Source organism: Balearica regulorum, chromosome 12 (assembly GCF_011004875.1).
Source record: "Balearica regulorum gibbericeps isolate bBalReg1 chromosome 12, bBalReg1.pri, whole genome shotgun sequence".
In the NCBI taxonomy this organism is placed as follows: domain Eukaryota; kingdom Metazoa; phylum Chordata; class Aves; order Gruiformes; family Gruidae; genus Balearica; species Balearica regulorum.
In genome coordinates, this window is record NC_046195.1 from 13199826 (window position 1) to 13227534 (window position 27709).

General features: G+C 39.7%; 1 protein-coding gene across 2 annotated transcripts in view; it reads left to right on the plus strand.

The window, feature by feature from the left end:
* SH3GL3 (SH3 domain containing GRB2 like 3, endophilin A3) overlaps positions 1–27709 on the plus strand; it is a 54635-nt gene that overhangs the window by 22002 nt on the left and 4924 nt on the right. The window contains exons 2-8 of one of the 2 annotated variants that reach the window (XM_075764550.1): positions 14989–15057; positions 16313–16385; positions 17909–18052; positions 19601–19734; positions 21100–21258; positions 24098–24201; positions 25436–25563. In XM_075764550.1, the coding sequence (XP_075620665.1) occupies positions 14989–15057; positions 16313–16385; positions 17909–18052; positions 19601–19734; positions 21100–21258; positions 24098–24201; positions 25436–25563 (811 nt within the window). The other variant, XM_075764551.1, reaches the window with a different exon arrangement.

Here is a 27709-nt window from a genome sequence, read left to right on the forward strand (position 1 = left end):
TATAGAATTCCGTAGCTGAGCAATACTTGGTTTGGTTTCAGTTCACTGTGAATGCACGTGCATCCCAAAATGAAATGGAGCCAGTTAGAAAAAATAAAAACATACCTGGATGCACTGGCTTTAATCTCTAGGGTTTTTTGGAAGGTTAATGGAAAATATAAACCATTCAAAAACATAAGCCCGTTGCAGAGGCAGTGAGTAGGCTTTCCTCATTTGTCTACAAGGGGAAAAACCAGCTTTGTTTATTTAGGCTTGGTTTTGAGTCTTGGTCTGAAGCAGCAATGGAATACTTTCCCTCACATCCAGACTTGCACCCTGGAGAACTGCTTTTATCTGACATCTGAAACCTCAAGTCCTGTAGCAGGGCGTGTTGCTTGACTGCCAGGATGGGTAGTTTGGTCTTAGCTATGCTGATAATTTTGGTTACGCACAATCTAAGATGGAGATGATAGATGTATGATAATAAGACCAAATACCTTGCTGTGATCAGAGCCAGCGTTTATATTTTACACCACTGCTTCCTTTTTCCATCCCTCTCCCACCGACTTTAGTAGAAAACACTTTTTTCTTCTGAAATTTCCATGGTTTAGCAGTGTCATTATTTTGCATGTGAGGGGTGCTTTAGCATTAATGGAAAATGAACTCTAGATAGATTTAAATCTAAACCCACAAAATCCTGGAATCTGTTTCATGAAAACACATATTTGAAGAGCTATTTATGGGAGAAAATTAACAGGGAAGATTGATGGAAGAAAATGGAAGAAATTGCCCCTTCTGTCCCTCTGAGGAGCTCTGAGCTACTTGGCAGCTGCTGGAGACTGCCAGCTCAAATGCTGCTGCTGGTTTTTTCTTTTTCTTTTTCCTTTGTGTGTGTGTATGTGATTTGCTCAGGTTTGGAGCAGGGTCTTACAGCATAGATGGAGAAAAGAAAATAAAGAAAATGGAAAGAAACATAAGGCAAAGAGAGGTAAGTCGTAAAGAGGGGTGAGGCGACTGAGAGAAAAACAAACTAAATGAAGCAGTGGTGGTGAAAAGAGACTAAACTGAATTGACTGAATTGAGAAGGGCAGAGGTACCAGTGATTAGTGAGCGCATGAGGATGCACGGTTGGCTTAATGTTTCTGTGAGACAGAATATCTACAAAGCTTAGTAGAAATACTCAAGAGATGAGAGAAAGTGACAGCTCTGCGCTTCTGTACTGTAATGTGAGGTAGGCATGCAAATAGGACTGCCAGGAAAACCTGACGCAGAGGTTTAGTGCCTTAATAGACCTGACTGCCCCTGGCACAGCTGTGTGTAATACAATAGTTGTCAGTGGTAAAGTGATTTTCTTGCTCTCCCCTTCCCTGCTTCTTGTTTCAGTTTTTGAGCACTGAGCCAAACTCTTATTTTTCTCAGTTTCATTAAGACGATGATACTCTAACAAGGACCAGACTTTGTTCCTGGTATTTGGACTTGTGGCATTGATTTAACCTTGATGGTACAGAGGAGCATCGATTTTGCTGTCTCCTTCCCAGGAAGGCAAGCTGTGTTTGTACGTCAGCCTTGCACCGAGAGCTGCAGCAAGCTTTTAATTGTCACTAGGGCTCTGGGAACCCAGCTGGCGATGGCTGCCTAGGGAATGCACTGAATTGCTACATCCCTTCTTGCCAGGGACATCTTTCATTCCTGCGTGCCTCTTCCAGTATCAGAAGTCGGCTCTCAGGGAATGATCGGTACAGCTGCGGGCCACCTCTCACCAAAGGCTCTGAGACTGGGACCCTCAGGCTGAAAGGAGACTTTGCAGCAAACCTCTACTGACAGTAGACCTAAATTTTCAGATTCACAAATGAAATACATAAATTGTAAGTGCTAATGTTTTACATAGGATTTCAAATGAAATTATTATGAAGCATTAAATACGCTACCCTTTCAAAAGTAACAATTTCTGCCATGGTTTCCTTTAAAACTTCATTTTTGCAAACTCTGGCGCCAGTGATACAGGTGAGAGAAGTTCCAACTTGAGCTAATTTCACTAGCAGGAAGGACTGGGATTTAGAGGTAAGAAAAGGAAGGGGGGTAGGGGACTCCCAGAAGAGATTACTGAATCCATTGCAGAAAAAAAATACTGTAGAAAACGGGACTTCTGTTTATAATTTAATATTATTACACATGCTTTTTGGGTAGGTAGGACTGTCATTGCTTTACAAACAATCATACCACGTGTCTTTTAAAAGCATGTTTGTTCGTTTGCGCCAGCAGCGTGTTTCCAAGCCAGGAGCCATTGCCCTGAGCTTTGTTGTGCAAGTCTGCCTTCTTTCCAGAGGATCCAACTTTTGGTGTACATTTTAAACACATAGGTTATTTTTGTGGAAAAGTATTTGCCGATTGTCAGAATTCTTAATGCCATTTGAAATGTATTAGGTGACAGTGAGAGAGAGAGAGAGATATATGGTAGTTTGCAAATAAGTTTTGGGTCCAGACATACACAGGTAACTGTAGTCAAGCAATAAATTAAATATTGATAATTTTTGAAGTGTTTATTAAGTGATAATTGTAAACCATACACAGTCCTAAACTGTATATATGCCCTAAGGCATACTGATGGTTCTACATTGGGGACGCATAGAGTGTTTAAGAAAATAACCCACCATTATCCAGCCATTATTTATGAATGTAAATAAGAGAAGCCTTTGCTATGCTGTGCTAGAAGAAACACAAGGACAAAATATTGCTTGAAAAGAAGGCATTAAGTAATAATAATGTAGTAGTAGTAGTTAGTTTAGCTGCTGTCAGCTGTTTATGACTAGAATCTGGTATTAAACAGAGCTCGTATTTTGGCAGTGTTGAGTCCTGTGTGCTTCTCTGATGAGTCTCTTGGGCTAGACTCTTAAGAAGTATTTACATGCCTAGAGATTTAGCTAAGCACTTGGTGGGGTTTTCAAAAGCATCCAGGTCCCTAATACCTCTTGGGTTTCTTGAGGGGATATGGGGGGGGGGGGGGGGGGTGCACACGCATGTGCGTGCATATGAAAGCTGTTGATTAGCTCTATTCTTTTGAGGCAAAAGCTTATTCCATTTAATAGGACATAGCATCCCATCCCAGTCTGCTGAGCTATTGGGTTATTTCACAAATACTTTTTGTTTGTATCTGCCTTTCCTATCACTTTGTTTTATTCTTGTTTTCCCTTACTTGCTCTATTTGTGTGGCAAAGGGGAAATTTGTTAATCTTTGTACCTTCTGACTTGCTTGGAACAGAGTATCCTCTGACACATACCAGCAGGTTTAATGGCATGATGTTGTTATGTGTCATACTTATTGCTAAGACATCAATTTTGCAAATTCCAGCTTAGCATGGTTTTATTGCTGAGCTCTGACCAATTTACATTTAAGAGGAAAAAAAACCCTAAAAATGACTAGGAAAAAAAAGTGTAGAAGTGACTAAACTAAGGAATGTTTTGTAAAATATTGCCCTTATGTTTCTGCTTGCATAGTCAATATTTAACGTTTTGGCTACTGATATATTTTCAAATGTTGCCTCACTGTAACTGTGTGTTATGTGATTTATGACCCTTATGGATGCTCTCAACTTCATTAATAATACTCCTGTTGGAAGCTACTTCTGCTGAATCAGGACTGCAACTGGATGCTGTAGTACCCTGTTGTTTCCTTTAAGTTTAGTTTTAGCAGAGTTTATTCAGTTAGTCTAGGATCTGTTACTTAAAAAATAAAAATAAATAACTGCAGAGTTAGTTAAACTTACAATAGTGAAAATGAGTGATCACGTCTTCCTTGCTTTGTGTACAATTCCAGGTAGCTTTGATGTAATGTTTTCCAAAGTTTGGTTTTAAGACAAAGGTGTTCAGCTGCACAGCAAGGAGTTTATTCAATTCCTCATTGGGGTCAGAACCATCTCGTATAATCTTGAGCAAACTGTTAACTTTCTGCTAACCAACTGATTGCATACATGGACCAAATGCAGATTTTTGTATGTATTTTCTCTTCTGTAAGGTTGCAATTATTTAGGAACTAGAGTAATCCATGATTGCATAGATCAGCAGGAAACCAATATAATTTTGCAGATTTTAAGTGTTATCACTCAAAATTTGAAAATTTCAAGCACCTAGTCATATCAGTTTGAACATGGAAAACAGGTATAAACCCTTTTCATTTCACTTTTCTAACAGACTGTCTATGAGAAAAATATCTTGCACAGATTGTGTACTCTTTTCTGAATTCTGCTCTCTGACAAAATCTGGAATTGCATTCTTATAATAAATGCAATGATTGCACAGTAATCGACAACTCACAATTTGTATCCCATAAACATAACTTTCAGTTGCTTTTCCTGTTCAGAAACACATACTGAATATTTTATGTAAGACAGATCCTTCAGGGCAAAGAGTGGAGATCTGGGACTCTGGCATTCTAATTTCAGAGTTACCACTTGTTAACTGTGTGGCCAAGGACAAGTCAGTTTAACCCAAAGTCGGTCAAGTATTTAGGCTTCCAGTTCCCTGCCCCCCCCCCCCAAATTACTGTCATATTAGGAGCTTGGAAGTGTGGTTCAATCCATACCAATTTGTTCCTCATTTTTGCTGTAGCATCAAAAGCTACAGCAGTGGCTAATAAGTAGCTCTTGCTGAGAGCAGAAAGTCTGGAATCCAGACCTGTGAACAAGCAATATCTGCAGCACAAGTAGCGTGGGCTTTCTTTTAACAAGAGGCTCGAGACCTTTGGAGTGTCATGGAAAGAGTCAAACTGTCCATTACAAAGTGAAGATAAAATATTCTGAAATATGTTAAGAACTTTAGAAGAGCATGCTTTCTTAGAGGAAGAGAGCGCACCCTTCTCAATGTGCAAACTGCTTTAGAAGTCTAGATTACACAGTCTGTGTTTACGCATACTTTGGCTGGATTTTGTTAATAAGGCTAATTTAAAAGGCAGCCTGATTGTGTACTGGCTGGATCAGCTGGGTACAGGATTTTGAGTGTTGACCACGTAACAGCAAGTGCCCAGCATTCCTGACCCTACTTAGAACTCACTTCCTGGCACAGATTGCTTGCATTTAGTTTTCTGCAGAACAACTTTAAGGAGTGTCAGAGCTATAATGTAATGTCTGGTGTTTCCATTACTAAATTACTAAAACCCATAATCAAACCCTAACTTCTAGCAAAAAAATTACATATGAGAAATATATTAGAGCACAGGAATCGTATGGGGTAAGTTCTGAGTATTGCTGTCAGGGGAGATTTTTTCCCACAAATACAGCAAATAACAAATTGAGTCATAAATCAATTTCACTAGATGTTATTGTTGACTTTCATAAACTGCAGACCATGACTGTCACATTGTCCTATTTTTACAGATGACTTAATTGTTTAATGCCAGACACTTCATTTTACCTTATCAGCTGCAGATCTTTTCTTAGAGCACAAGGCATTACTACATTGTTTGCTGCTTACATTAGAGATGATGATTTTCTAAAGCACACACACGGAATTTTATGGGTCTGTCAAAACCTTTGATATACTTGTGTCTGTTTCCTTTTTTCTTTTTTCTTTTCTTGAAAGAACAGGAATCAAAAAAATATTTTGTGCATCCCAGAGTTATGTCAGCAGAAAGAATTACTAGGATGCTAGGAACTTACAGAAATGGTCAAACACCCACATCATGTACATTGTACGGCACATCTTATGTAAAGCGCTCGTTAGCTTTGTCAAAATGGCATGCCCTTCTATTTTGAAAAATTTCTGTTGTGATAATACTCCCAACTGACAGACTCTTGTGTTTAGAGTACACAAAATCATATCAGTTGTTCAAGTAATCACATTCTTAATGTTTTGTATTTTTCTTCCATCTTTTTTTGTTTCTGTAAGTCCTTCCTGAAGTAAAGAAGGCACTCATCAACCAGTAACCTCGCTGATGTCATGTTCTTAGTTCTGTGCCTTTTCCTTTTTCTTCGACGTGGTTTGCCAAGCAAAGGCTGTTAGATTGATTAAATACCTTTTGACGTGTATCTAGGTGTCTTCAGCAGTCCTTATTCATACAAATTCATTTAAATTAGGGGAGATCACACTAAGTGGTACAGAAGAACTGTACATAAAAGAATTGAAATCAGTGGAAATTCTTGTCCCTAACACCATGAGTTTGAAAGCAGGACCTCTGGTGGGTCCGTTGGTGAGATTTTTTTCTTTGCTGAAAGACAGACGTCTTGGATTGTCTGTGTGAGGTGTGTCTAGATTGCTGAAACCCCTACATCAGCAGGGAGTTCTGTCATTGCTCAAATGTTCCTGCATGTACCAGTGCTTGTGAGGGCTTTCTTGATCCCAGCATACATGGCTTGCACTATTTGAGCTTCCTTTCTAAATAAAACTAAGCTGCCACTTCTGAACCTTTGCCAGAACTGTGCTGTTGCAGCTCAACAGCTGTGGCTGTTCATTGATTCCGTGTAGTAGCTGCAGACCTTACGTTCCATGATGTGAATGGGTATTTTTTCTTTATAAGCGTATGGGGAGTTTTGATGGACTGGGTCCGTTCTTGTTGATACTGGCAGCTGTAGAGTTGACTGTAACAGTCTCAGCTGATTGCCTGGCTGGATTTCTCTACGCTTTGGGTCATGCTCAGCTGTGAAAGATTTGCTCCATGTTAGAAAGTAGGCTTAATAATAATGCTTCTCATAGATCTGCATGCAACCCCTTATCAGGGAAATGCTTGAAGCTGAGTTAACGTTACACCAGCAGCTCACAGAACATCATCACCATGCAGGCGGTACACGTATGGGGACACCCTCAGATCCATACTTCCCAGGCAAGTCACATTGCAAACATATTTCTCTTCTATTCCCCTTTATCTGGAGTATCCTTTTATAACTGAGTTCATCTGTCTTCCTAAAAATAATCTACTGTGATCTTATTGCTCCTGTTTGTCTAAGAAGTTACAAGTAATGAAATAAAGGGTTCATAAATATTAGCGGGATAAGAATGTTCATGAATATAAACACTCTGGCAGCACTTTTGTGCATTTCTTTAACTTTGTGTGATTCAGAGATCTCTTAGTATAAAAAATATGTTTTGCTTCTTGGGAAATTGGCTCTTGAAATTCCTGATGTCCTTTAGATGGCCTGGGGTTTTTTTGTTTTGCAAATGGAATTTTGTACCTAAACTGTGCTCTGAAAATGGAATGGGGCTCTGTTCTTATTTTTCATGCTTACAAGTTTTACAAAAATTTTAAAATTAGAAAATACTTAAGAAATATTTTAATGATATTTATCTTAGTATGTCCTTAAATGTAACACATTTCTACATCTATTTAAAATCCTTCATATTTTTGAAAAAATGCAACTCTGGTATTTTGATTTTGTTGGCTGCTGGGACAAGATTTGCTATTGTAGCCATCAGAAATCCCTAAAGGAAGTTTAGATGTAGGGCATGCCCTTTCTTAGTGTCAGCATAATCATGACCTGTCTTTGAAGTACAGGTACATTCTACAGTTTATATTTCCACTATAAATATCTGGGAATAGAGATCTTTGGTGAAAGAATAGGACATGAATTTCTATGGCCAGAAATGTGGTGTTCTGGAGTTCTGGTTCAGCTGTTTGCAATAGGTAACAATTAGAAGAGATTCATCTAATTGTATGCAACACTTCTTTGTCTCCCTGTGTTTAAATAAAAATGTATTCTGTCATAGGTACTGCCGGAATGCTGTTTTCATTTTTGTATCTGCAACATGATTATAATTTTTAATCAGTGTTAATATCTCACATAAATTAAAATATTAGATTTCATTTTATAATTATGCATAAACTGTTACAAAAAAGAGAAAAAGCTTCACTTTCTTAAATACCCACGTACCAGTGTAGTTGAATTCAGAGATATTTAATATCACTCATGTAGCCATGAAAGCTATAACATGTATTTGATTTGTAGGGCGCAGCTTCTTGCAGTCTGTAATTTTGATTAAATAGCAGTAGGACGCAATTCAGCTCCTTGATTATTTTTTTCAAAAAACCCCCAGTTCTCTCTGTTGCTGTCAGAAATCTTTTTTTTTTTTTTTTACTGTTTCCCCAAGTGCTTTGGAGAAAGTGCTCCTGCTAGCTGAAAGTTTAGTAGAAGAAAAACTTATAAAATATTCCATGTAAAGGTGATGACCCTTTGAGCTTGATACTGCGAGGTGCTGAGCACTCCGGTCTTGATCCAGCAAAGCACTTAAGCACCTACTGAAGTAGGAACTGAGATGATTTGCTGGAGGTAAGCCAGAGTGTGCCGTATCTGCAAGACTGAAACATACGCACTTTGTAGTAGACCCCTTATTTGTTTTGGGGGGGCAGAATCAATCTTTTTCTTTCAAGTACATCAGAGCAAGAATATTTTGTTTTCTTTGAAAACACAACGTTCTGAGGGAACCAAAGACTAAAACCGTCGTTTAGTGCTGAACCTCTAAAATAAGAGGTTTGGATTTTCTCCAAAGCATTAGGATACTATAAGCTGTGTCAATATAATTAAAAGAACAACTTCAGTGCTGGTACACTTTCATTATTTGACTTTTTCCCTTATTGTTGTGGGTTTTTTTAAAGGAGCCTGAGAAAAATCTCTTTTTAGGTATATATTACCCATTTTCATTTGCAGATGATTTTCCTCTTTTAGTGACTCTGACATCCTTGTCTTTACATAGCCGTGTCTTGGGACATTCTTGGTGCAGGAGAAGAGACCTGAAGAGGCTGCCATTCTCATACCTGGTTGGCTTCAGCATCCTCTGCAACTGTTCCAGGGGCCAAGTGCTGTGTTTCCTCTGTCCTGTTTAGATCTGTTTCAAAATATGCACTTAGGTTTAGTTTAGTTTATTGGTGTGGGGAACTTCTTTTTCTTCTGAACACTCAGACCTTCAGTAGATCTCTTGAAGTCAGTCACAGGGGTGTCTATAAGCTGCCTATTCATTTTGGATGCTCACCTAGTCAATAAAGCAGAATATACTTTTTTTTTTAAAGAATATTTTTCTATCATAGTGGCAAACTTCATGCAGATGGCTCTGCCAGTGTGTACTCCTTTATGTTATTAAACATGTGCTAAGATGCATGATATTAAGTAAGCTGTGTTGTAAGTTCAAGTTCTTGGTAGTCTGCGCTATATGAACTTGTAGTAACCTTCTTTTTGAGTGTGGGAATTAGCAGACTATGAAATATAGCAATCGGGAAAGAGGAAGAACACATAATATACATAGCATCGTAGTAGAACTTAGAAGAACAAAACAGGGAATTACCAGTAGTTGAAGTTAAACTAGTTTTGATCCAGAAGACAGGCTGGCATCTTGGTTCTCTAATCTGATGGAGCATTGTGGAAAAGAACAAACCAGAAATCTCTCTCCCCCCCCCTCAGGATGTTGAACACTGCAAGGAAATTCTACTTTAGCCAGAAGACATCTTGCCAGCCACCTTATTCTTCCCATTGTTGATGATAGCCTTTCATAAGATTCTTCAGAAAGCTGTTAGCATTGTCACACTGCATGAAATCCTCTATGCATAATAATTTAACACCAAACAAAGCAATTGCATGTCTGTAGGGCAATAACTGGAAGTTTTAATGATTTGTTGAGAGAAGCGTAACTATTATACATTAACGATACTGGAATGTAGTATTTTGTACTAAGTACTGTATTTCAAGATATGTCTTAATGTATTTGTGCACTTTGGCCCAGTTACTCATTTCTGTGGGAAATGTAGCCATATAGTTACATTATTTCCTGGCTTTCGATGTGTTAACTTTGGGATGAATCTATTGGTTGTCCCAGTTGATTGCTTACTTCCTTTTTAGAGAGATAGAAATAAATTTAAAGTATTTTCGTAGCTTTGGCTTTTTTATTAGAAGATTTTTCCTAAAATCTAGGTTTTGCCTCATGCGTTTGACAGCGTGCATATTTATGACAAATGTAGGAACTTCCCATCCCATTAAAGTTTCAACAGATAATTTCAGCAGATACTCCTTCAGAACAAAATAAATGCTGTTGCTTGGTGAAGAGTCATTAAAAGCTCTGAAGTCTTTAATAGAATATGATACCTTTCATTCAGTCATTGAATAGTATTTGATGATTTCTTGGCCGGTTACATACGAGAGAGTTATGCTGGCCAGTTAAGGCCTTCTTCAGCTCCACTTGTTTCAACAGTAGCTGAATCACAACAAGAAACTGTGATGGTTCAGTCCTGGTTAATGACTGTTGCAAAAGAAAGGCTAAACAAGTGAAACAGAAGGTCAGAAGATGTGTGCAAGTATTGGCTGGCAAGAATCCTATTGACTTGTATTATAAAATACCCAGTGGATATATAAAAAAAAAAATAGGGTAATTGTTTTGAGAGTTTTACCAGCTCTCTGTTGATCTGGGATATTTTTGGCAGTTTCTCATGTTCAGTAACCTTCCTTAGTGAAATATGAAAAAGTATTGTAATTTAGTGGGTGTGATGTATAAAACATTAGTAAAAGACAGCATTTTTCTGAAGCTCGTTTTTATAATCCATATGAGAATCGAGAAATGTACTATTCCTGTGCAATAAGAAGGATAAATCTTAACATACTTAAAATAAAAGTACTGAAAAATTACATGAGGCTTTTTTAGTGTAGAGTTTTGGTGAGCCATAGATTTTAGTTTAAACCGTAGATGGTTTGCTTGCTGTGTTCATGCTTCATTACAACAGAACAAATAAAAAGAAAATTACATTATCTCAAAGAAATTAGACTAACAAAGAATAGTGTGAGAACAAAATCTCATGGAAAAAATGTTTTCTCAGAGAATTTCTTGGAATGTATGTTCCTTAGCAGATCAACATTTAGTCTTTTAAGACTGTATAAGAAAATTGCAATTTGCATTTTGAACAGTAGCTGGATATACAGAACTTAAATACAAATCACAGTATCTGGAGGGGTTTCTTTCAAAACCTATTTGTTTTTTTCCAGATTTGTCTTCCCACAAGATTCCACATAAGCCCACCAGAGGCTTTTAGATTGTCTATAATGCAACATCATATTTAATTTTTCAATATTAAAAAGAAGAGTAGGACCTAGGAAGAATTGACAAGCAAAGAGCATTTGTGTTACAAACTGCAGTATTTCTTCAGGCAAAAAGGTCTTCTCTTCTATTATATAGACCGTGCAAGTTTTATCGTATATAACTACAAATGAGAGGTCATAATACAACGGCTGATTTGAAAGTGTTTTCATGTTTATATTTAGGGACTATTTTTTCCTCTCCCACTAACTCTAATACATCAAGTGTGATGGAGGGAGTTGCACAGACACCTGAGAGGAAGAAATCTGTCTCATTTCACAGCTAGTCTCTAGGTGTAAATTTTGATCCAGAGGAAACCTAATTGGCTCCACCAGAAACATGACTAATGAATGACTCTAGCTTCCCACCTGGCAATGTAATAGTGAGGTAGTGATGGCCTTCGTGTTGGGAACTGGTTTGGGTTGGTGTTTTTTCAGAGCCTCAAATTCTGGCTCTGGCCCTGTCTAGTGAAAAGGTACCGAATCCTTGGCACCCAGCTTCTGAATTTAGAGATGAAGGATTTTTCTTGCACAAGTTATTCCAAGATACTTTGGAGTACATGCCTTATGTGATGGTAGCAATTTCACCTTTGATTAGCTGACTCATAGGTATTGCCACATGATTACACAGTCCCACGGTTGAGGAAGGTTCTATTTAAGTTCAAAGCATTTTGCAGCTTGATATAATGCCTGTAAATGATGCTCAGCAAATAGTGGGAGAACTAAAACTCAGCAGCTGTCTCCTTTGTGCATCCATTTTCAATAATTAATTTAGGTATCCTGTGACTTTTAAGTGGGAGAGTGATGGCACTAGTTTTACAACTCCTAAATTCAGTATGGGGGGCGGGGGGGGGAAGCTTTTACATTCCTAAATGTGAGACAAGTAAAGCCAGTCCCAATTATACCAATATGAGATAAGCTGTAGTGGTGAAAAATTTAATAACTATTAGAACTTTATACCAGTTTTTACTGTCAGGAGTGCAGAGAGCTTATAGACTTTAAGGAATCTGTCATTACTGTATGTCTCTGAGCACCAACGTAGTCTCCTTTGCAAAGGAAATTAGAGCTCAGAGTAAATATCATTGAAAGGTGCAGGACTTTGCATTTGTGTTTGAACTTCACGAAGTTCCTGTCAGACCATTTTTTCCAGCCTGTCAAGGCCCTTAGGAAGAGCAGCCCCCCCCCCCCCCCCCCCCCCCATCCAGTATATCAACTGCTCCTCCCAAACTGGTGTCTTCCAGACTTGCTGGGATTGTACTCTATGCCATCATCCAGATTGTTAATTAAATTACTCCATTATTCTCTGCAAATTGTAGGTGCAGAATCTCTCTGTCTCGCTCTCTGAAAGCTGGTGTGTAGAAGTCTCAGTTGTTCTGTGACCTTCTAGATCTTACTTAGATGCTTTCCTTACTCCCTGCAGCTTCAGCAAGTCCAGTGATCCCCTTGCAAGGAGTGACTCAGTGTTACTGCCACTACTTTCTCCCTCTGTGAGTGGCATCAAACGTTCTCCATTCAAAACACAGTGTTTTTCAACGTTTCAGAAGAGAAAACAGAACTAAGCATGGGTGGCAGATTTGAGCAGATGTGCAGAGGGCGAGCGGGCTGCAGCCCAGTGCTGAGGCGCGTGGCTGCGGGTGCTGGGAGCACAGCCTCGCCGGCCAAGTGCAAATGCCTGGATCAGCAGCTGCAATCCTGGCCAAAACAGCAACAACTAAGCCTAACGTTCACTGTTATTCGAGGGAGGTGTGCGTGACCACGTATGGCCATCAGGAAGCCAGGGAGAGCTAAGGGATGCCAATGGATAGTGTATGCCCTAAGGCACTTACTGAAAACGTATCAACTTCTAGTGTATCTGATGAGAAACTGCATTTTTTCAGACTATCTTTGTCAGTCTTCCAATGAGCAAGTGTTTTTTTTTTTTTTTTTTTTCCTCTCTGGCATTATTGTTAGCGTGTGAACTTTCTACTCATCCACTTGTGCTTCTTGTTATAACATTCAGATCTGTTCTCTCCAAGTGTGGGATGTTTCATTATTTTAGTAATTTGGTGCTGTAATTTATTATTAATTACGCTCTCACAGTTGAGCAATCATGCTACTTCATTGCATTTATCCTTCGCCAACATGTAAATGGATTATTTGTAATGAGACAGCTATGGGTTGCTACTGAATGTGGATTTTGCAACTTCAGCCTGAGAAGGATAATTCCCCCACTGCACTCAGCCTTTGAGGAGGGATCACCATGAGGGGTTTCAGGAAACCACAGATCTGTTCATTGCCTGCTGGAGAAAGAAAACATGTGTGAGGCTGTGGAAAATGGCATTGATTATTTTAGGAATACCATTGCACAGAAAGGAGACAGAAACTGCCAGTGTAAAGAAGCTGCACAATTTCTGATAGGCTGCTTTTCATGCAGCCTTTTCATGGACCTTTCTCCATCCTGTGCTCGAGGACTCCTCCGATGTACCTGCAGAGACCTGGGCGGCGTCCCCCTCCATGCGTGGCCTCGGGTTGCTTCTCTGCTGCGATGTCTTGCAGCAGCAAGATGAGGACCCACAGGAACTCACTGGTGCCTGGGCTTCTCCATCTCTGTTTTATCTGCTTTTGTGCTTGTTCTGTCAGTGCTCTGGAGGAGAAATAATCTTGACAAGTTTGTGGACTGCTTGACATATTAAGTATAAAGATTGTGAGTCCTAGTGTAAAGCCAATAGACATAATTAGCAGTACGGCTCTCTCTGAACTCACGTTTTCCCTTAAGCAGATCTGCTCTCTTGGTAGCAGTGATATTGATGCAAGGTCAGCCGCCACGGAGCTCCCAGCTCTGCTTCGTCAGCTCATCACTGTGTTTTGGCAAGGCAGAGTGCTCCCTCCGCACCTGTGCCGTGCGGGCTGCCACCATAGCACTACAACGGGCCCTGACCCATTTTCAGATCAGGCAAGTCTCCAAGGCTCTTTTAATTCAGCGAGATGAACTCCCTTTAAGAAGGTGCTGAGAACGAACAAAATGCTTTTTTGGGGGCAGGTTTGGGGAACGCCAGCAATCAGTGAGCTAGGCCTGGATTTTACATTACGCTGCTACAGATTTGGTGATAAAAGTCAATTAAAACAGAGAAATGTGTAGTATTTTTGCAGGAATTACACTAGGAATTTGTTTAATATTTGTTGAATATGTGTTAAACCACTTCTGTCATAGCGGAGTGATGCTTTCAAAGGCTGTTTCACCCCGGGCGAGGATCTGGGTGGCTTTTCATGCTGTTGCAGTGAGGTACCATGCACTGCAAGATGGACATAGCCGAGTCCTGCTCAAGTGCTTATTCCTAGCCATGACTTACTCAGTGAGGACCAAACTTGGGTCTGACAGCCTGTTGGCTGGGTAACGTTGGGTAAGTTGGGTAACGTTTCAGCCATTTTAAGAAGGTTTATTGAAATCCCCTATTTAAAACTGGGTTTTGAGTTTTTGAAGAATGCGTGGCATTTTTGTTTTCAGCATCATAAAGATGCTCGGTCACACAGGTGGATCACAGTGCAGCGTTTTCCATGAGTCTGTTCCTTCCACAGAACTGCACACAACTCCCAGCAGCGGGAATGGGAGTTGTATCCCTGAAGTAATGGCACACACAACCGGAAGGTACTCAAAGTGCAAAGCTGGAGAGACATACTTGAAAGGTTACTCTGGATTTACCTGCAGTCAGACTTTGGTCCTTGTATGCAGTGTAGGTTGTGTCTTTAGGGTACAAATTATTTAAGTATGAGAAATGATACTTTGTTTGCCTGTTGTAAATTCATATCAGGTATCTTTGTCTCTCTTGAAATGAGTGTTTCACTTCCAAGGCTAAGGTTACTCTGCTCTTGCACGGTTGTCTCAAATGGTTGCTGCATATTTTCTAATCTGGAGTGAATTCCTGTGACTGTCAGAGATATTTATTCTGTCACTAAATAATCATACAATTCTTTTGTTAAATTTATCTTTTTACAGTTGTTCAGTGAAAAAATAAGTGGAGCAGAAGGAACAAAGTTAGATGAAGAATTTCAAGAGATGGAAAGGGTAAGGAGAGTAACATGGTTTTCAATATTAAGCTATTTGTGGAATCAGAAATGTTTCACATTTCAAGTGATAGAATGTTATTGTAGATTTGCCCTGGGGGGACCCCACCATGTGCTTCCAAACAGAAATATATACAGGTAAGTGCAAATTTATCCTTGAGCCTTGTCAGCTCAGGTAAGGGAGAAGAGACATCCCCAAAGGCTGCCTGAGCAGGGGACGCAGGTTCCACTGACACCTCTCGACAGTGAACAGAAACTCCTCCGAGGATGGCGCAGAGCATCAGGAGGGGCCTTTCTCCTTTGTCTCTGTGGGAGCTCAGAGAGAGAAGCCTTCAGTGTTTAGTGAGTCTTTGTGAGTATCGGAGAGCCTTCCATCTGCTATTATTCACGATAAAAATCTAACGACTAGGGTCAAATTTTCTCTTGATACTATATTTCTTAGTTTAAATCCATGTTCAGAAATTTACATGATTTGTTGTGGAAATTGAGATGTTTGCTATCCACTTGTTAGTTGTGTTGCAAATTAAACAATGTTACTGCCAGTTTCTGCTTTTTTCAGCTTTTATGTGCTTTTTCTTTAATTGCTCCTGTCTTTCTGTGTGTTTTTTAATAGTCATAGTAGACCTAGGTCACAGCTTTTATTTTTGGCAGATTGAGGAAAAAAGTCTTGCGTGAGTTCTTCTTTTTTCCCCAACATGCACTTTTGAATTTATGATCTAAAAGGCTTTCTAGGTTTCCGTTTCTTTGGCTACATAATAATTATTTCCTTTCTCTGTATTATAAGGGGAAAAATAACAGGCAGGCCCTAAGGGAGGAAGAGAGAAACAAACCAGAAATATTATTTGTGTAGCCTTTTAGAAATGATTAAATTGGAAGACACTGCAAATTACTGCTTTAAATGGCCCTGACCCCAGGATTGTGAGGGATACGGTCAGTCTGTTTCCCCTGTGGTGAAAAGCAGTCTTAGTAACAACTGATGGGCTGGTGGGAAAGTTGTAGTCTAGAATGTGTAAGCAGCAGTCAAGACTGATGGGCTGGAAAGGCAAGCCCGCGTTTTGATATAAACCTTCTCTCCTTCCCAGTACTTCCTGCCAATTAATATGGTTTTGGTAAAATCCTGCCATAACTATGACGTGGCTATTTATTTCAAGCTACAATATTTGCTTTATTTTAAGTAACATTTCATAATCAGTGAGATGATAAACTTTCTAGTAATCGATTTGCTTTTTACCAACTGTGTTACTTTTCTTTTTCAGAAAATTGACGTTACTAATAAAGCTGTAGCAGAGCTTTTGTCAAAATCCACAGAGTATCTTCAGCCAAATCCAGGTAGGATAGGAACAAGAGGTGTTGGATTTTGCTGAACGTTGTCGTCTTTCTTGGAAATTCATCCTAGGTAAATAAAAGCTAATTAGGTCATCGTTGTGAGGCTTCTGTGTGTCCTAGAGAACTTTACCTGTGTGTGCAATGAAGAACTGTAAAGTTTATATGCGGTAAGTCTGATCTGGGATGCATTCAATTTGTGGCACAAGGTGCATCTGGTTTACTGGGCGTGTGTAGGTTGTGCACACGTGACAAGTCTTGGACAGCTTGGGCCTGTGGTACAGCACGTGTGTTCATATTTGTGCTGGATTTCCTGGAGTGGGATATGGATCCCTGAAGTGAAGAGAACGCCAACATTTTTTTAAAGCAGAGCTATAAAAAGCCATTGATTTTTAACTCATAGGCTGCTGCTATCAGAGATGCTGGTAGTTATGTAGCTGGGGAAGAGGGCTGTTACTTGCTTACTTGGCTTTTGAATGAGATTTTTCATTTTCTGGACACTGCTAGGTCTCAGTGGATTTTTGGATTGTTAGTTAATACAGGTTTTTCAAATCTTGTTTCAAGAAACAAGAAAGGAGACACGTTTACGTTTGCAGTCAGTCACAAAGTTTATCTGTTATGACCTTGATTCACAGTCCACACCAGCTGTTGGAAGAACCTTCATTCTTTGAGAACTGACTGAATTCCTGTTTAGTCAGCTATGCCAGCGACTTCAGAGATAGCCGCCTCTTGTGGGTACCTTATGAGGTGCGCATCCCTGAAGAAGTTCAGTGGGTTTTGTGTACATAAGAACGGTAGGATGCAGGCCTTTACCAAGGCCCACTCAGCATGTTCAAGGTGAAGTGAGTCACCATGGTCCACATTCCTCAGGAATGCCCTGCCCATGGCCGCTACTGTGTTGAAGAAGCTGTTGAGTGATAACAGTAAGGAGTAGATTGGAAAAACTCTCCAAGAATAAATACATGGTTTTGTCATGATACATGCAGGATAGCAATAAATTAATTTGTATGTACCGGGCCATTCTGCAGAATATATTTCTACTGTCTCGATTACTGGAACAAAAGAAAAAAAAAAGGGGGCGGGGGGAGTAAGTTCTGCAAAGTTCTCACAAGCAAGAGAAGGAGAGAGAGAGAGCGCGTGAAATTCGCTTTGGCTTTGCTTGTATCCATTCTGCGTTTGCTTTCTGCAGAACTTCTAATCAAGGAGTTCACAAGCAGGAATATTCAAAGGAATGTGAGTATTGGTGAAGATCCACAGAAGATGACAAGCACTGCCACTATATATCTGCCTGGAGAAATGATACTTATTCACTTGGGAATAAAAGTTTCATATCACCCATATTGTTGAATGGAATCTTATTTCAACTTTTGACTATGAAGTACTGACAACAAAAAAACTTAGGAATCTACAGACCAGCTTAGTGACTTGCTTCGTGACATTGTTAAATGATTTATTGCTTTAAATATATTAGTTTTTAAAGTGTTTTGATAACTTTTGTGCTTTTTTTTTTTTTGGTGTGTCCTCCTTAGCATACAGAGCCAAGCTGGGAATGCTGAACACTATGTCAAAGATCAGAGGACAAGTTAAAACCACAGGCTATCCCCAGACAGAGGGACTTCTAGGAGACTGCATGATACGGTATGGCAGAGAGCTTGGCGATGATTCTATGTTTGGTGAGTTTGTGTATCTCCTCTGTGAATGTTTCAGCATAAAGTTCTTTGCAGAATATTACTCAGTGGCATAACCTATGTAAATAGCTACTGCTCCCCAGGTAAGAGGGAAAATTAAGCGATTGAGAGGTGATTGATACAATTAACAAAACACGATGCTTCTGCATATTTGTCCATCTCTATTTCAGGTGGATTTGATAACACTACTACTGATGTTGTCTGACGATTCATAGTATTACCATAACCATTTTAGTTTCTAAGTTGGTAAACCTAGATAATTTAGGGTGATTCTTAGATGCACTATATTTCTTTTACCTTTAAAGAAAAATGGTTACCATATATTTGAGAAGTAAACTATGGGAAAAATTTCTCATAGAAAAAAATAAACAGTAACTTTGGGTGATTCTAAAAATTGTTTTATAATGATCTGGTATTTGGAGCAGTGCATCTTAAATACGCATTCTCTTGTTTTCATGCAAATGAACTAGCTTGGCTGTGCTACAATTCTTTGATAAATCAAATCTGACCTATTTCTTCTCAAGATATGCTGGTACTTCATGGCCAAAATCTTGATAGAGGCCTTGCTTGCTAAGCATGTGCACTGTGCGGGCTTGGCTGGAATGAGTTTGGAGCGTTGTCATAGAGCTACTCAGTGGCTGTTTACTGATATGGCTGGGATTGAGAGAGAACCAAGGAGAAATACATGAGAAAAGGAGAATCCTGGTTTGGAGAACGAGGTGACTGGGGCTGGGAGAGAGTGGTATGGGCCAGGACTGAGTGCAGAAGCCAGTACAGAACTGGCTGGCTTTGTTACATACTGTTGTTAATATCTGCGATTTTACACAGTGGTTGTGTTGAAATAGTAACAGCTGTGTAGGCGTAGAGACCTCGCACTTGAGTCCAAGTAGGTGCTGCATAGGGAAAGATGCTGCTGAAAGCCAAAGAGTCATTCATTCTCCTCTCAGAGTGAAGTGGCACAACTCATCTGTGAGCTGGATGTATTTGTGTTTTTGCAAAAGCAACGGGGATACTAAATAAAACTAGGAAAGGGGAAAGAACGTTTCAAATGCTGTTCTGCCTGCTGATACTTGCATGCTTAATAAAGTATACAGCTATGTTAAATAGGTGGTTTTAAAGAAGCAGCAACAATTTTGACCAAAAGGAAAAAAACTACGCTGTATGTGAGGAAGCTGTAAAACATGATTTTGTGATAAAAAGTTACTCACTTTTTGTGTATTTAATAATATCGCTAAAGTTGTACAAATTAATCAGCTTGGTTTGCAGTTTTTAAAGTGGAAGAGGTTTGTAACCTATGCAAATACAGTAGGGAAAATAGTAGTATTTTTTTCCCTGATGCCCTTCTGGGGGACAAAAATTTTCCGGTTCTAGTTTTCTGTAGGGGACAAGCAAGTGCATAGCTTGCATTAGGTTTTTTTATTCTTCAGGAGCCTGCAGCAGATATAAAGATACCTATTTGAAACAGCTGTTTCATAAGACAAATTTTCTGATTTTACATATATTGAGATATAAGTAGCCTATTCTTTACCATAGGCCTTGCGTTGCTGGATGCTGGCGAGAGCATGAAGCAAATGGCAGAGGTGAAGGACTCACTTGATATTAATGTCAAACAAAATTTTATTGATCCTCTACAGTTATTGCAGGACAAAGATTTAAAAGAGATTGGGGTAAGTTTTGCAGGGTAAAGCTTCACTTATCAATAATCAGAGTCAATCAAACTCTAGTTCCCTGAGATATTTTTCTTGAAAGCAACCAGATAAATAAATTTCACTGCCATTTAAGTTTTTCTCTAGCAAAACAGTGATGAAATCTGCTTAAAATCAATGCCTGGCTATTTCTCACTTGTCTAACTTACTCAATTTGCTATATTGCTTGTACATTTGGTACAAGAAGGATAGTCAAGAAAATTATATTCTTTATTTTTCTATTATTTTATTTTAACTGACTTTTTTATTAATCCTTATAAACATGTGAGTAGGCTGTGATTTACTGTGACTGATTATCCTATCTTGCCGTCTCTGTCAGTCTAAAGCTGTTTATAATGGAGCATGAATATAAATGCTGAAAAAGGCTATTCAGGGCAATCACAGAATGATCTGAAAAGTGCCATGAAATATTGAAGTGCCATATGCCACTATAGAAAAAAATATAGGAAGCTGAGGAACACATTTTTAACCTTTAGAGTTAAGTTTTTCAGTGCTTTTGTTTACAATGTGACAATTCAAAGAAAGCCAGGCAGTCTCTGTCTGAGTCTGTTGATTCCAATAGACTGGGGTAATAAGCAAGTTAAAACCCTGATGAAATGCAGAATTGAAAGTTATTTTATTTGTTTACACATAAATGGATGTGGAAAGCATAGCAAAAAGATAGTCATAATGTCTTGATGTCTGTAGCTGTCTCCTGTGATACATAACTGTCTTCAGTTGTAGTTCTTCTGAACTGATGAAAAGAAATTGTTTGACATTAGCTCTAATGAGGATTTTGTACTGTCACTTTGAGTCCATTCTGTAAGGCTGTCAGTCCCATGACTTTTGGCAACAGAAAAGCCTGTGTAGTTATAGTAGATAGAAGTGTCAAGTTGACACCTAACAAAGAAAGCAAGAATACAAAATTTGTTAGAGTACTGCTTATGGAATGAGAGGCGAAAATAACCCTATAACTCTTAACTGTCATATTTCAAATAATTCAAGAGATAAAATTGAATTAAATGTAGAATATGGGGGGACACACAGATTTAGATTGCCTCAATGATGGATGCCTAAGTTTAGCAAATCAAGATAGCCAGTTCCCCAAGTGTTGACAAATGGGGTTTCTTTGAAAGTCTATACAGTTTAAAATTTTATTAATGTATACAGTCCTAGACTTACCTGATGCTGCCTTAGATCAAAGAGATGGACTGGATGATCTCTGAGCCTTGCATTTCTTTCATTCTGCATATATTTGTATCCATAACTGGAATTTACTTAAATCACAATGTCTTTGTTTGGGCATGTCATTTTTGGACCTTCTCATAGACATTCTGTCTTATTCAGCATCATTTGAAGAAACTAGAAGGACGCCGTTTGGATTATGATTATAAAAAGAAACGCCTTGGAAAGATACCAGATGAAGAAGTTAAACAAGCAGTAGAAAAATTTGAAGAGTCAAAGGAACTGGCTGAAAGAAGCATGTTCAATTTCTTAGAAAATGATGTAAGTCTGTCCTGCTTTTTTGTTTGCTGCAGTACATGCAGGAGGGCAATGTGTGTGGGATTAGATAAAGCCTGTCCCATCCTTTGTAGGAGGTAAGGTCTGAATCCAGGAAGTGTGCGCCTCTCCTCTTTTAATCTCCTGTCAGAGGGGAACGTAATGCATAGCACTAAATGGGACAACTCGAGAATTCAAGAATTTCTGAGGTGCAGTGGCTCAGACAAGATTGTCACGGAGGTCTTAAGTAGTTTTATAATCTATGAGCAATGAACTATCTGAGAGTAGACTGCAGGGAGAAGGTTAGGAGATTAACATAGTCACAGACCTGCTGCTGAAACTGTGAGCAGGGGTACCTACCTGGTGCTTTGTGAATTGTAGCTCACTTACAGTCCAAACTTTGCTGCTGATTTGAACTCTCTAAATTATTTTACCTCTGAAAATCATTATTATTACTATTTGGCTCTGAAAATTACTCTATAGAGTTTGTGGCTTGGGCTCAGGTACCTGGACTTTGGCTCAGAGTCCAAGACCATAGTGAAGTGCTGTTTAAATAAGGAGCAGCTGCAGTCATTCAGGATAATCCTCTCCTCTGTCCACACAGAGGAATAGCAGGATGTGCTTTCTCCCACGTAATCATGGAACTGTAGGAAAAGAGAACTGGACCTGTTTGGGCCTACTCCAAAGCTTTTTCTTCTCCTGTAGATGCAGCATCACAGAAAACACACTTAGAAAGTAAGAAATGTGCTGTCTTCTGTGAGCAAACTACAACAAGAGGAGCTGTTAAGTGGGAATATTTAACTGCAAGCAACTTAGCCCTCTGTGCACACCTGTGTAATAGCCAGTTATAAACTAGCTCCTAAGCTGTTTGTGAGTGGGACACATTTGTTACAGCTGTGTGTAAGTCAGTAAGCCTCTTGCTGTTTTACCAGTGCAAATTATATGAGGACAGCAAAAAATGTAACCTCCTCTATCAACAACTTCAGCACACTGTTCCACTGTAGGCTCTACCAATTGCCTGGTTGCAGTGTATGTGTTTTATAATTCTGCCTTGCATAAGCACCTGAGAAATGTTTCAGATAGTCTTTATCATCGGTCAAAGCACCAAACTGAGGCTAAAACAATGCATGGATTAAAATGGCTTAGCTGGGCTGCTAGAGAACTGATGAGTTATACTTTCTAGTATAATTAGTCATGTCTTTGGGAGGGGCTGAACTTGATGTCCCTGTGAGGTTTTTTCCATACCTGCTTTCTATTGTTTCTGTTTAAAGCAAACACTCTGCTCCTTCCTTTCCATTTTCCATGCTGATCTAGTCTGTTTGTCCTCCTCAAACGTGTCATTACAGCCTTGTTGTCTAACCCCAGACTGGCTCACTGGGTTTGCAGAGATCTTAACTGCAATCGCTTCCTTCCCATCCTTTCCAATTCCCCAAGTGTCTCCCTTTCTTGGTCTTCTTGCCCTGCAATCTCTGTTCCATGAGCTCTGGTTCCCAGCCATCTTGCCAGCTACCTTTCCCAGACTCGGTCCTCATCCACATCTCTTTCTCAGGTTTTGCACAGCTAGTTCCAGACCTCCCACGTAGACACTGTTGCATGCATTTCTTATCAGATCCATCTTCCTGCCTTTCCCACTCAGCCAGTCCCAGGCTCCTCTTGCTAAGTGGCTTTTAGTCCATCAAGTTTCTCTGGCTCTTTCCCAGTCTCTCTCTCTCTCTTTTCCTAATCCACAATTCCATATCCCTCCTGGCTCTTAGTTGTCTTGTTTGGACAGTCCTCATCTATCCATTTTCTCTGACCACCCCATCCAAACCCCAGGCACTTTGTGAGTTGTCCTCAGCTGGTTTGCATTACTCTCTTCTGACCGTGATGGAATTATATCAGCTGTTGGTTTGGTTCTGTGCATTTCATTTCTGTATGCTATGTGACAATGTTTGGCTCTCTTGGAGTCCAGGCAGAATTTCTAATAATCTTTTTAACCGAGTAAAAGCAGACAAAGTATAGCACAGAATTGCCATGGGTCCGTAAAACATTTGCAGAAAGTTTACTCAGATACCTTCTTGTGATCCAATGTCTGAAGACATCGTGATGGAATGGAAACATGTCAGACTTCTTGGGGTCTGTCTTCTTAACATTGTCTTAAACGAAGAGGACAAATAATTATCTGTTACTGCTCCATCCCCAGTACAGCTTGAACTTTTCAGTTTGTGTTAGGGGAATAAGATTCTCTGTTACCTCATGAATTAAAATATTTTGATTTTTCTTTCTCCTTCACATTCTTCCTTTCCTCAGCATTCACATTTTTGAATGATAGGCTGATACTTTTTAAATCCAAGCAGATAAATCATGTTTCATTTATTGGTTTATAAATGCTGCCATCTAGTGAGGTAAGTCCAGATCATTTTGGAACTGTAGTTTGTAAACATTGCTAATAAACACTAATGGGTCTGAGTTGTAAGAGCTGTCACAGTGTAATTTCTTCCAACATTGCTGATCAGAAAAGCCCCTCTTTCACCTGGTAAGGGGCCATGTCCTTTTAACTATTTGAGGCTTGGGTGTTGATAGACAGCTGGCTTGGAAGTTGAAAGCAGAAGGGATTTGCACATTGTGAAAGGAAATGACTTAAGGACCCAGCCCTTAGTTAGTGAACTAGAAGTTACACCTCACTTTTGTTCAGTTTCCAACTGGCAATTTCTTTGATAGAATCACATACGCTCTTTCTCAATAGCCTCCACAAGGTATCATGGTCTTTTGAGATACCATGTCTGTTTTTAATGATCTGTTTGTTTATCCTTCAGCTGAATGTACTGCAGGCTCCTTACAACTGTTTTCCGTCTCTATATTTCAGGTAGAACAAGTTAGCCAGTTGGCTGTGTTTGTAGAAGCAGCACTAGATTACCATAAACAATCCACAGAAATTTTGGAGGATCTGCAGAGCAAGCTGCAAAACCGGTAAGACTGAACCCATCAGAAAATTTTGAACTTTTTTTGCAGCTGAGGTTCATGAATGTGAAAAGTCACTGAAGCAACAGATCTTGTAGCACCATCTCACAGATGCATGTTTGCTGTGCTCTGTGCCTTACTGGACTTCATTGCTTTAAACCGTTGCCACCTGGCAACTACTTGCTGTGGTGTGAGCCTTTAATGTAATGCTGGATCTGCCCAGAAAGCTTTGAGTGTGTGCAGAATCTCTCACTCACCTCTGCGGAGGTTAATCAGGACGGCCTCCGTTTGTTTGTAGGTTTATTTAAACTTGCATGCTTTGAGTTGTGCAGTGGAGGCTTTGCTGAGAAGTTGGCCTATTTTCATTGAGATTCAGGAGATATAACAAAATTCTGCAGCAGAATAAGGAAATAGCCAGCTGTCTAGGAACACAGCTGTGGTGTAATGCACTTATGAAAGGCTGGGATACTTTGTGTCATCCTAATAGAAGAAAAAAATGCTGCTGTCATTTATTTTTTATATGTCACTCGGAGAACTGGCGGAGAACAGGAGACCTAAATGACTTGAGTGTCACGATAGTGTAGGCTAACATTGCAGTCGCAGAGCCGAGGTAACTGTTTGGGGCTTTCCTTAGGTCAGGGTGGACGTGGTGGCTGTATTAGCATGAGGGTGGTAGCTGGGTCTGTAGCCACCCTGCACCATAGCAGCTGGAGGGGCCAGTGAGACAAGAAGGTCTCAGCTGGGCCACGAGCACGTACAGGAAGAGGTATTGAGGCAGTTGTGCTGACCAAATGGTTGTTTCCCATTTTCTCCAATAAAAAGGCAACGTGTGAGATGCAGTCCCTGGGCCTCTGTCCTGGCTGGGTTTCTGCATATGTCATTTGCAGTTGAGCTTTCCAGGGAGCTCGTTCCTAGAACTTCTGCTGAACTCAGTGGCAGCTGTGGATGCTCAGCACTTCTCAAACTCAGGCTGTTAAGCTTTATGCTTCTGTCAGCAGGACCAAAGTATTAAATAAAACAGGGACTTGCTGACACTCCAATACTACATGAGAATTGAGCAGTTTTTAGTGAAAAAAAACCTACCCTCCCTCCTGCCCTCCCACCCCAAAAAAAGCCTAAAACCAAAACCAGCGGAAGGGTTTTTTTCCCACCTCTCAAACATCAAAGCACTGAACCTGGTGGAAGCTCCATAAGTATTTCTTCCTTCAAGTAAATCTCTTGCCCCGCTTCTTTTGTGTTCCAGAATAAATGTAGCATCTAGTCGGCCTAAACGTGAATTTAAGCCAAAGCCTGTAGTAACTACAACTCTGGAAATTGGTGATAATCAGCAGCACAATGGGATTGCCTATAGTTCTTCCATAAAATCATCAGGTAAGTCTATGGCCACAGAATTAATGTGTTGATAGATGTTTTGCCAGATTGTTGCTTGAGGTATTCCTTGTACCATGAGAACAATGGATCCATGAAGCATCAGTATCCATGCATCTGACCCTAGTTTGCTTCCCAGATTTGGGAATGGAATTGTGAAGCAGAGTTCCTCTCAACAGTCTCTCACCCATCTGAAATTTAGGTGTGGCATTCTGCTTGGCCTTGTAGGTTCTCTGTATTGCCACTGAGGGTGGGAGGAGAGTGAGGAGCGGCATTTGCAGAAAACAGTTCATTTCTTGCAAAGACAGATGCCTAAGGTGGGTGTGTTAGATCACTGTCTGGAATATCTCCAGATGCTAATTTCTGTCCACAGTCTGAGACCATAAATGATCAGTACAGGATCTTAACTATTAGCCATGTAAAATTCAGACATGACTCCCACCCTTGCTGATTATGTTAACGTGTTTTACTGTCCCCTGAAGTATGCACCAAAGTGTGGGCATTTATGAACTGAAGAACATAGGTACCTGTTGGTGTGGGAGTAGGATCCTTCCTTTGATTAGGCCCTGATTCCACAGAAAAAAAATCCAACTTTGAAAGCCCTTGAAAGTTGTGTGAATGATAATAATTCGTAAGGTTACACTACTCATTGAAATAGCTTTTCCTCATCTTAGGGCAAAATAATTTTACTCGTATCTCCTTAATGGCTACAGTGGTGATGAGAGAAGACCAATTAAAAAACCTGAACAAACCACTACACAAAAGACAACAATACCTAAAGAAAAGAGAATGAAAAAGCCAAATTTTCCATAAACATTATTTGTAAGGAAAGTAGAGGGGAAGCAGTGAGCCAAAGGTTCCCTTCTCTCCTTGGTATATAGGATCTTTTTCTGAAGATTTTTTATTTTTTTTCCTCACTCTCCAATTTCTTCTTCCCTCCAGTCTTGTTCCTTTTTAAAGGTTGTTCGGAGAGAAATGAGAGAACTAAAGGTGAAAGAATAAAGCTTGGAGCTGTAACTTCATGCTCCTTCCAATGTCTCTCTCATTTTCTTGCACTCTGCTACAAGATGAAGCTATTCTACAATCCGTACTGAAGGGGATTTGCAGCAGTTTGGCAGCAGAAATCCACCCAGCAAGATTTTATTCCTTGATTTGTTTCTTTTGTGCTTCGAACTACTTGAGGGTGTGTTAGTGAAGCTCCCGTGCTGCCCGAATGCTAAGAGCAGTTTTGTGTTGCTGTCAAATGTGGGATTGAGGGAGACAGCCTGCTCTTTGCACACTCCCCTCAGTTCAGAGCACCAGTTCCTAAGACGTGATGCAAGGACACGTTTCATTCAAAGCACTGGGGATGTTTGCAGCAATCAATAACTTTCTGGTTATTTTCACAGCACATCTGGATGAAAGTAGCAAAAACATAGCGACCTTTATTAAAAATTCAGCATAAAATTTCTAGGCCCCTATCAATTACTTGTCAAGTTATATAGGCTTTATTTTTTCTGCTTTGCATGTGCAGTGGAGAAAGGAGATTCAGATTCAGCATTTGTATTTAAAGTAGTGTGTCAGATCAGAGATGAAACAGCACACGTGTTACAGTGGTTTATTGTTGCCATGAAGCAATTTATCCAAGATGTCCTTCAAGGGTAATCGGTCCTGCCTTTGGGAGAAAGATGGACTAGATGACAGCCCACTTAAAAAAAAAAAAAAAAAAAAAAGGCAAAAAAGCACCAGTTTTAATGAGCTAAAATTCAGTGAATGAACTTGAGAAATAAATGACTACTGAACACTAAGATAAGGAAGGGGTGAGCCACTTCCATTCATTGATTCCATTCACGGACTATTTTATCAACTGCTTGCATATCACTAAGTGATGGATTTTCACTTACTGCTTGACTCAGTGCTGTCAGAATGGAAAAGAAATAAAACAACCATGAAAGAGATGAAAAGGAGAAATGGGATATATTTAATAATTGTTGCTATTCTCAGTGTTGCTACTAATATCAGAAAGACCATCTATCATGTTTTTTCTCCTGAAGACGCTATGGATGCTGTGCTGCTCTCCCCAGCAGGTACAATCATCAGTGAAGTCATTGTTCATTGTTTTCTTTCTCTTCCTGTTCCATACTCAAAAGTTATCCGTATGGATTTCTGT